Here is a 10,546-nt window from a genome sequence, read left to right as displayed (position 1 = left end):
GATCCATTGCTGCACCAGCATCGAGAGGCTTTCCTCTCCCTACAGCTCTTATCGTCAACAGTACGGAGTGTGGTAGCACGCCGTTTATACACCTTGGATCCTGTATAACCTCTGAAAACGTTTTGTTGTCCTTGAAAAGGTCTTGGTTTAATACAACTGAAAAAATGAGCAATATGTATCTCCCCCTCCCCCGCAAATAAGTGATACGACGAAGGAAAAGATTCGGGTAGGGTTTTGGAACTGATACTTGATTGATTGAAAGATTTCATCTTTCCTATCTTGGAGTTGGGTATGCACGTTCTCGTTTTAATGGAAAAAATATTACAGTACCTTTTGAAGTGCTTGTACTGTATTTGTATCTGTCCGTATAGGTCAGGCCTGTCTAAATACCCACTTTGAAAATCACCTGGTTTAAAGAATACTTTACCCAGTACAGAAAATCATAAACATATCAAAACAAAACAAAAATATTGAACACAAATACTTGAATCAAGGAGCGCCAATAATGTAATGTGAAGTCCTTTTTTTTCTTTCTTTTTTTTTTTTTTTGTCGTCTGAATAGTACACTTCCAGGCTTTTAGAGGACAGTTCTAAATCTAAGTAAACAAATACAAAATCCTAGGGGTAAAAAAAAAGAGACGCAAAAATCATTTTGTTGTGTGCTTGAAAGTCAGAGGTATGTATGAATGTGTACGCAAGCAACTGTGTATAGGGCACGTGGCCTGCTGTTATGTTCCACTCAGTATGTTGTTTTGTTTTTTTCAGTTTTTGGGCTTGTCAAAAACTGTATTCTGATAGACATTGTTCTCTTCTAACGTTGCACTGAGTGTCTTTCACCCCTCACTCAGCTAATCGTAGACACACGAGACTATAAGTACTGAGGGGGAGATGGTGACAATTCATGTGTACATGTTTACTCAAGGACTTAATGGATTTGTTTTTCTCCATTCTATCTGTAAAATGTTTATCTACCTTATAGTGGCTTTTATTGTGGAATAATCCAATATAAGGATTATCATTGAGTATTGCACCATTTTGTTTCCGATTAAACAAAAAAGAAAACGACAAAAAAGGGTAAAAAAAAAAAAGAAAAATGCACAAAAAAAATGTACAAATAAAATAAAATACAATAAAAACGAACTGTGGCCATAGATAGTTGTAGAAGAACTAGTAATCCCTATGTTAACTTTGTGGAGAAATAGAAAGGGATATAGTGGGGAGGTGAGTTTGTTACGGGACTCATTTCAGAGGTGCCTATCTTTTCTTATCTGTTCTTATTTCGCAAAGCCACCTGTCGTTTACAAGCATTTTCATTTGTCTGACATTCAAGGAAACAGGAATTTATAACAGGAATGTTGAATCTAAAAATGGACAAATTCCATCTTCCAACAAATGAATATGAACATGAAAACTTGCAAAATGAAGATTTATGCTATTTTCAGAACTCTGGGATTGATCAGTGTTGTGTCATGTTTCAAGTTTTTAATTTGTCTTATCGAATTTGTCTTATGTCGGAGAAACTATCTACGTATATATTTGTTTTACATTGTTTTCTTTATGCGAAGCAAATTTGCTCACTATCTTGCACACTCATAAAAGAAATGTGGATCTTGTCTCAGGAAGGCCAGGATTCCAGAATACCAACTCACATTTTTAAGTTTAATGTTTGTGTGATGGGGGGGGGGAAAAAAAGCAACAGAGAAATTCAATCTCAGAGCAAGCACTGAAGGTTGTGGATAGAACAGATTATAAAATACCATTGTTTCTTTATAAAACAAAACAAAAAACAAACTAAAAAAAAAAAAAACATTTGTAGCAAGTTACATATTTACCAAATAAAGGACTGAGAATCAATTTTTTTTCTTATTTGTTTTGAGGAGTGCTTTACATTTCAAATCTATAAGTAGAAATTGCTTTACATAAAATGATCAGTGGTTTTGATTGTCAAAAAGGCAGTGACAGGACATGCATTTGATTTACATGGTCAACCATAGTTTTGTTGCTGAGGATCCGTCGTGTATCATTCAGGAACATTGTGCATTAGCCCAGTGGTTCTCAACCTTTTCAGGCCGCGACCCCCAAAATAATGATGTTTTAACTGGGGACCCCCCCCCCCCCACCCTGACGAGCACTAAGAGTTGAGGCATTACATTTTGTATAACACGGTTCTATTGTGAAAATAGCTGCGAGGCGTTGTGAGCATGTAGATCGGCTATTTTCACAATTTCTGCCTCTAATATTTGACAATTTGTCCCAATGTTTAATTTGTCATTTTAGAGGTATTAAAAAGTCCTTACATTGTCACTTTAGAAATGTGCATATTGGTTTGTTTACTGTTGAGCGAGAAAACAATGTTTCACATTAAGTTAATCATCTGGGGCTGGGGGTCCAACGACCCACAGGTTGAGAACCACTGCATTAGCTGACACTTTCTATCATTTCCTCCTGTCTGTCATGGTGTCATTGTGTTCCGGTGACGGGTATTCATCGAATCGATAGATTTCCTATGTAAAACGGATGCTTTTCAGAAAACGAGCTAGAAGAAGTGGAGGAATAAAGCGGTTGTTTCTGTTTGTTTGTTTGTAAGATCATGATCTATGCACAAAGCGGGAGGGAGAGAGTACAAGCTCCCCATGCAGTTGTACTGTGAGGAGTTTGTGGACTCATGCTCTGGGGTTCAGGGTTTTAGGTATAGGGTGGTTCTCTTTTTTGTTTTGTGTGCTCAAAAGTTGTCGGGTGGAAACCTTGTATGTCCAAAACCATTCGTTTTGTATTTATCATCTGTAAAATGTACTAAACTAGTGAAAACAGCAGATCTACAAGCACACAAGTGTGCTTGTAGATTGGCTGTTTTCACTAGTTTTGTGCAACAGTCTTGTATGATGAAGCAGGACAGACGTACACATTTGAAACTTGGAGATACGAGGTTTCTGCCCGACACTGACGATTTGCTACATTATACTTTCTATCCTCCTCCCCTCCTCCTCATCATCATCATCATCATTGTCATCCAATGTTATGGCAAACTTTTACATTGCGTCGCCATGCTGTGTAATCCTTAACCAATGAGCGCTTATCTTTCTGCTAAAGCACTGTGGGTTGTACTGAAAAAGAAAAAGCCCATGACTTTTAAAGCTGTCTGTTTTTTAAGGGGAGGGGGCGGGGGGGGGGGGGGGGGGGGACTGGGTACTTTGCCTTTGCCTTTCTCTTTACTTACAAAAAAAAAAGAAAAAGAAAAAAAAATCATTAAGGAAAATGTCTGTAACTGAGATACAAAGTTGTGGCTTTTAATGTTGTTCTTTTTTTTTTCTTTTCTTTTTTTTCTCCTCATAGAATGTGATTGTTAAAGACATGCACCAGAAAAAGAAAAAAAATAATACATTGTTTCCATGAGTTATGGAGCTTCTTTCGGACTATATTAATAAATTGCGAATTTTCTTGGCTGTTACCGAGTGTCCTGTTCGTTATTGCGTTGTGTTGTTCAGATTGATTCTTATTTTACTTTAATCAATGCCAAATGTCAACACCACATGGGTCATGTAGTCAGTGCTCAACCTGCTTTCAGCTCCGGACGGACCCTTTGGGGGTCCTCAGAGTTACTACAGGGGGTCCTCCAAATCTTTGTGTGATTGAAACTTTTTTTCTCCTTTTTTTATATTAACCACTTGAACCTTAGCGTCCATATTCGGAGAACTACAGCCAAAAATAGCAGACCTACAAGCTTGTAGATCGGCTATTTTCGTCAAAGAGCTTTGGTGTAGAGGGGGGAAAAGAGCACACTAATTACAGAGTGAAAGGTCAAGTTTATTAAGTTCAAGTGGTTAAATATCTGAAAACACAAATTGACATGAATCCAAAATACACTGACGGACTGTGCCGTCAAACGATGAAACTATATGCAATCTATGAAAAGGTTGTGGGGGTCCCTGCTTCATCTCTCAACTAAGGGGTCCTTGGCCTGAAAATGTTGAAGACCCCTGCAATAGCATATTTCAAACAATTCCCAAACCCCACCTCCCCACAAGGTTCCCACCAAGGATGTGAATGACAACAGGAAGTGATGCCCCAGCAATTCACACAAGGCCTCATGGAACACTGCATGGACAATTGGAAACTCATGGTATTTAAAAGGCATATCACACTTGTTATTAATAGTTATTTATTCATATTCATATTTAACATTGCAGATGTATGCTTAGTTGCGTGCTGGTGCTGATCTACAAGCTCATAAAGTGTAAAGCTTGTAGATCTGCAATTTTCAGCACACAACCAAGTATTATCAAGCTTAACAGTCATTTAAAAAATCTTCATACATTTGATGGTCTTATATAAAGTATCAGTTAAACATATTTTCCATACATTTTACAAAGACCCAATATATATATTTGCAAAAACATTCTCCCATGGACCACCTGTAATTATCGTCCGTTAATGGTCTGTGGACCACTAGTTGAGAAACAGTGATGTATTAGACTATTAAACGATAGAAAAGCTTCTGAATAACAGCTACATCAGCAAAGTGTGTCGTGAAATTACCGGTATGCCATTGACACAATGTCCAAAGGTTTAATTACAGTTGTTCAAGAGGTTATAAGAGTGGGGTCTCAGGGTTCCTTTTTGTGTGTGTGTGTGTGTGTGGGGGGGGGGGGGGGGGGGGACCATTTGGTTCCATCAGAACATAATAGGGTTCCTCGGAATTAAAACGTTTGAGAGTCACTGGTCTAACCCCACAGCGAATAAGGTTTACAAAATGGTAACAGTCCAAGTCGAGTGAGATTTACAGTTGGCCTCATTTTCTTTCAGAGGTGACAAGACCTGATCTCTCACTTCTCCTCCTCGTCCATGGGACTGCAGGTGCTGGAGGTCTTCTCATAGTGGTTCTCAGGGCGGAACGTGACTTGTGAGTTGGAGTACATAGAACAATCTGTTTCCTCCAGATGCAGGTTATCCAGGTGGCAGGGGGCCACTTTTCGAGTGGGAGGCCGCACCCCAACCATCTCCTCATAGATGGCCCCCTGGGGCTGTGGTTTGACACGGTCACGTGATTTGCCCTTAAAGACAAGACCGGAAGAGATGGAATCAGTGAAGGCAGACACGGTGAAACTCTCGATTCCGGTAGAACTCACTTTTTGTCTGTCTTTGATTGAAGACTTTATTAGAAGTTTGTATAGAAAAAGGTACAGTTTCATGACGGTACAGTTCACTGGTACAAGGTCAACTAAAAGGAGATCCTAGAAAAGACTACCCTTATTTCCATAGGAAACCATTGAAATATCTCATATAACATTGAATGACAGACAGATAGAACACAGTACTATCTAGATAGTAGTAGTAGATAGTAGTAGATACTCTCTCAATTGCAATCTCATGGGCGTCATTACTTCCTCTTTTCAATAGTTTCATCACACATCTATCAGGGCAGTGTTTCCCAAACACTGGGGCGGGACCCATTTTTATGGGTTGCGAGTATACATCTCCTTTTTACCCTGTTTCCTAATTTGTTTACAATTATTTAAAAACATTACAATTAAAGACATCACATTTTTTTTCAGAAATAAAAAAGTCAATCATTTTTCAAAAGAAATTTATAAAATCAAAGAAATTGAAATTGAAAATAGCAGATCTACGAGCTCACGTTGTGATCTTGTAGATGGGCTATTTTCACGAGTTTGGGTCCCGGGGAGACATAAAATGTATATTTTGTTTTTTGAGCTAAAGAGTTTTGGGAACCACTGTGGGTACAACTCCACTCAGGGTCCGCTCTTAATTCCATTCCGACATCTCATTATTCATTCCATTATGTGTTAGTTAGGGACAGGGATAGGGATAGTAATGACAACTCCACTCACTTTGTAAACCGCCACCAATGCCATCACAATCAGGATAAGGAGTAGAGCCGCCGCTGCAGACATTGCATAGAGCAGAGTCTCATAGCTGGAACAGCCGCACGGACCTGTAGAGGCAGAGGCAACATCTTCCACATTTCCACAGTGCATGCAAGTTAGTTTCTATTGCACTAGGCTATTATTACTTATTGTTTTGCTTGTACGTGAACAAAGGGTAGACACTACAGCCACACAAGACAACAGCCAGGGCAAAGTTACACATTTAGTTAAATGGAAGTTGAACAAACCAACAGAAAAACCCCAACTTCTTACTTTGGCTTTCTCCAGAAAAGATGTTGCCTTAATAATTATTAATATCAGAGGGCAGCTGATACATTTTAGTTTTGGTTCCTGTTGTGGTAAAACGGGGACTGCCCCATGGTTCGAACTCCCATTGGTCCAAAACGGTTAAAATTCACCATGGTTAGCATTCACCAGCTACGGCAGGTTAGCTACTCGCTAGGTTAGCATTCACCAGCGTTAGTTTTACTCAGGTTAGGGTTAAGGTTAGGTTATGGTGGTCGGACGACCAAACGGAGTTCGAACCAAGGACATGCTACTGTTACCGGTAAAACATAGTTCTAGTATCCTATTTACTTGTTATTTAAAAGATTCAACCATAATCGTGAGCCCCATCTTTTCCTAAGCAGCCAGCCAACATTGCTGAAAGAGGAGAAACAGCAGTATTTCGATTTATCACACTAGAACAGTGGTTCTCAAACTGGATTCCAGGGACTCTGAGGGTTCCTTTAGGGGGGTCTAAATTGACCGTACACTGTCATAGATATGGGGAGACCTTGAAATGGGAAAGTTTGAGAAACACTGCACTAGAATATAATATATTTAAACTAATTTGGAATTGAGGAGGATGAGCAAATAAGCACTTCCTCTAGTTATGGTTTGCGTGACTGATTAGTGTCCAGAGATGGATGGACGCATGATCAAGGGTCATGTTAAAACAGGAAGGGGTGTCCACTCCACACACAGCCTATTGACACATCAATCTGTGATGAGCTCGGCGATCAAGCCAAATCCAACAAGTCCGGCCTATACTGACCCACCTTGCACAGACACAAAGAACACGCGTCTCCCTAGGCTGCCGCTGCTGTCCGGCCTGCCGGGGACGAGCAGCTGACAGCTGTACAAGGCGCTGTCCTCTGGTTGCAGGCGCAGCAGGGTCAGGTTGTAGACCATGCCCCTCGGGCCGGGCGTGGTGGACATGGACAGCCTCTCGGAGGGGAAACGAGAGGAAGGGACCGAGGAGGAGGAGGAGGAGGAGGAGGAGGGAGCGGAGGAGGCCACGTGGTTGTCATGATGGTACTTTGAGTGGTACAGCGTCTCCACGGGAGCCCGGCCCTTCCTCCGTTTCAGCGTCACCCCTTCCACGGCCGCGGCCTCCCCGTGCGGGGGCAGGCAGGGCAGCACGGCCGAGGCCCCGGCGCACGTCTCTATCTGCCCTATTTCAACCATCCATGGGACGTCTCCAGAAGAGGAAGGGGGAAGGGGACAGAAATGGATACTTACAATATGGTAACTATATAAAGAGCTTTTGGAGCTACTGTATTTGGTGGCTCAAGGGGAGTGTGAGCACAGACCAGAGGAAGCACTGGCAGGATGCGTGATTAGATGAGGAAATGTGTGATGTGGGAAATTTGGACAAAGTGGCTGAGATGATGTAAACAGCAACAGTAGCTGGCCAAAGTCACACTCATGAGCAAAACACAAACAAAGTATTATAATGATGGAACTGGGAACATGTTATCGGTGCAGTCTCAGGATGTTCGAGTGCTTCAATTGATTTGAATCCATTCTGAAGTATTGGTTTTGCCCCTAGTGAGACTGCAGTCCTCTCATCAACGCTAAACAGCACAGCAGTAGAAATGAGGGAATCCCCTTCTTCCTCCCCTCAACTCCTCCCTGAACACCACACAACTCACCATCATGAACGTAGAGAAGGAATTCAGTCTGGCCAGGAACCCGCCGGTCTTCTGGAACGTCCTTTATGACAAACTCGCAGTAGTAGCGGTCCGTGTCCGAGGTCCTGAGCTGGGAGATGGTCACGTTAAGCCGGTAGGCGGCGGGGTCCCCTCTGACGCTGATGCGCGCGTCGTCGTCCCTGTTGGTCGGCGAAGGCTTCTCCTTTGTGTACATGAACAGCACGTCTTCAGAGAGAAGCCACTTGCGCTTCAGGTACACTCCGATGGGTGCGGGGCTGTCCGTCTCGCAGGCACAGGGGAAGACCACCGAGTCACCCACAGGCCTCTCCAGGAACTCAACCTCACCACGCACTACTAGATAGAACACATGTACAGATAGAATGTATCAGAATTAGGATGTTTTTATTTATTTATCTGATATTATTCTATTACTATACTACAACTATATAATAATAACAACAACAAACACACACACACACACACATTGTCCAGTTAATTTCAAGGAATGCTTATTTGACACTTTTACTAACTCATGCAGGCATGCAGTAATAACCCACGCTATGATTCCTGACAGCTGTCGATTTGTTATCAGAACCTGACCACTGAAGTTACGTAATAACACATTGTTATCAGAACCTGACCACTAAGGTCACGTAATAACACACACACAGTAAACCACAAAATACAAACACTGGAAAGGATGGCCGATTGGCAAAAAGTGACCAAGTCCAAGAATACCATATAGGGTGTTTTCTTTTTCCACCACCACAGCAGTATTTACAGTGGCAGGGACTTGAACGAACAAAAACACCAAAGACTAAACTTACAAAAAGACAAGATGAAAATTCACTTGAAGGCGAGTTAGGAAAACAATTTGTACCCCACAATGCACTGTGGGGTACAAATGATAAATAATGAGAAATGCACCACTAGGCTAATGTCCATCCACTGTCTACCAAGCCGGCTGGCACAGTATAGTCAAATGGAAGCAGCTAGTAGCTAGGTGTGTAGAATGTCCTCAATCAGTGTGTGTGTGCGTGTGTGTGTGTGTGTGTGTGTGTGTGCGTGCGTGTGTGCGTGCGTGCGTGCGTGCGTGCGTGCGTGCGTGTGTGTGTGTGTGTATTAGGGCACAGGCTGCACTGTGACTAACACACTACTAAACCACAAAAACAGACACACTAAACACACACTAAACCGAAACACACAATGAACCCCAAATCACACGCACGCGCGCACGCACGCACGCACACACACACACACACACACACACACACACACACACACACACACACACACACACACACACAAAACACAATTAACCCCCAAATTCACACACAATAAGTTGCCTATACCCCCCCCCCCCCACAAAAAAAAAAAGAAAACACACACAATAAACCGCAAAATACAAACACACAATCAACCCAAAAACATAAGCACAGTCAATCCCAAAACATACAAACACAGTTGCAAAAAAACATACCAAGTCCAGAGTGTGTGATGAGCACTATCCACAGATATAGACGGCTCTTCATTATCTCTAACAACACGGTAGGGCTAAGTGAGAGTCTGAGGACCATTAATGGTGAAAACCATGACAACAGTATCAGTGCCAGAAGATGTGCATGAATGGAGCGCCCAGGAGGTATCACTGGGCGATGGGTGGAGAGCAAGACTAAAAGTGGAACTCTCTTCCAAGCTCCACCCTTCCAGTACTCAGCACTCAGTGGTGTAAATGTACTTACAGTAAGTACACTTTTGAGCTATGTGTACTTTACTTCAGTATTTCCAATTTCCAATACTTATACTCCACAACATCTCAGATCCAAATATTGTACTTTTACTCCACTACATTTATTTGAAAACTTTAGTTAGTTACTTTGCAGATATAAATTATAATTGTATAAAGCATATACATAAACCACTTTAGCCCTATTTTATACCTTAGCTATTTGAAAATAGCCGATATGCGACGCGTTGTGAGCTTGTAGATCTGCTATTTTCAAACATTATGTACTTTTACTTAGCTTAGGTACTTTGACTACATTTTGAGGCCAATACTTTTGTACTTTTACTCAAGTACATTTTGAATTCTGCACTTTTACTTAGTAACAGAGTGTTTCTACATTGCGTTATTGATACTTTCACTTAAGTATGAAATGTGAGTACTTTTAAGTTTTTCCACCACTGGTTCTCAGGGTTCAGGCGAGGGGAAGTTTGACTCATCTGCCGCAAACCTCAGTCCTTAGTAATCACATTACTTCATTACTCAATTAGTTTCAAATCTCTGTAGAACAACTGAGAACGCAGCCCCCACAATGAAGATAAGACAAAAGTCTCAGAAGGAATCCGATTAGAACAACTTTAATGCTATCAAGGAGGCAATTTGGTCTGCAGCTGTTTGTTGTCTGGGACAATTACCAGTCCAATAAGGCATAAACAGTAAACTGCTACTTGTTCCAGAAAGAAGTCAGCACTGTTATGAGCAATTATAAATGTATACAATAACCCATCACATGCACATTGCAACTGTTTTTTGTTCTGTCAATATTATCATGCTATTGAATGTGACTAGTGTCACGTGATGCTGCTGTTTTATTGGATCAAAATAAGCTGTTTATTTTACTAGACGTTTATATGAAATCTTGTTTGAGACTTTGCTTTGCATTCTTTTCTCTAAAATGTAATAGTTATATAATACTAGTCCTGTGCCCGGGGATGTGCACA

The 10,546-nt window shown here is 41.4% G+C and overlaps 1 protein-coding gene across 2 annotated transcripts; it reads right to left on the bottom strand.

The window, feature by feature from the left end:
- Nucleotides 1-4,195: 4,195 nt before the first annotated feature.
- cd7al (cd7 antigen-like) lies at nucleotides 4,196-9,529 on the bottom strand. Of its 2 annotated transcripts, none has more exons than XM_080721346.1 (5): nucleotides 9,303-9,529; nucleotides 7,823-8,176; nucleotides 6,947-7,366; nucleotides 5,850-5,974; nucleotides 4,196-5,051 (listed from the first exon to the last, which is right to left on the bottom strand). In XM_080721346.1, the coding sequence occupies exons 1-5, from the start codon at nucleotides 9,397-9,399 to the stop codon at nucleotides 4,824-4,826; spliced, it is 1,224 nt and encodes a 407-aa protein (XP_080577472.1). In that variant the 5' UTR covers nucleotides 9,400-9,529; the 3' UTR covers nucleotides 4,196-4,823. The 2 variants fall into 2 exon arrangements, with proteins under 2 accessions (XP_080577472.1, XP_080577473.1); XM_080721347.1 differs by having other exon boundaries at nucleotides 5,850-5,953.
- Nucleotides 9,530-10,546: the final 1,017 nt, after the last annotated feature.

Source organism: Nannobrachium achirus (genome assembly GCF_963921795.1).
Source record: "Nannobrachium achirus genome assembly, chromosome: 3".
NCBI lineage: Eukaryota > Metazoa > Chordata > Actinopteri > Myctophiformes > Myctophidae > Nannobrachium > Nannobrachium achirus.
This window is presented reverse-complemented; position numbering and strand designations above follow the sequence as displayed.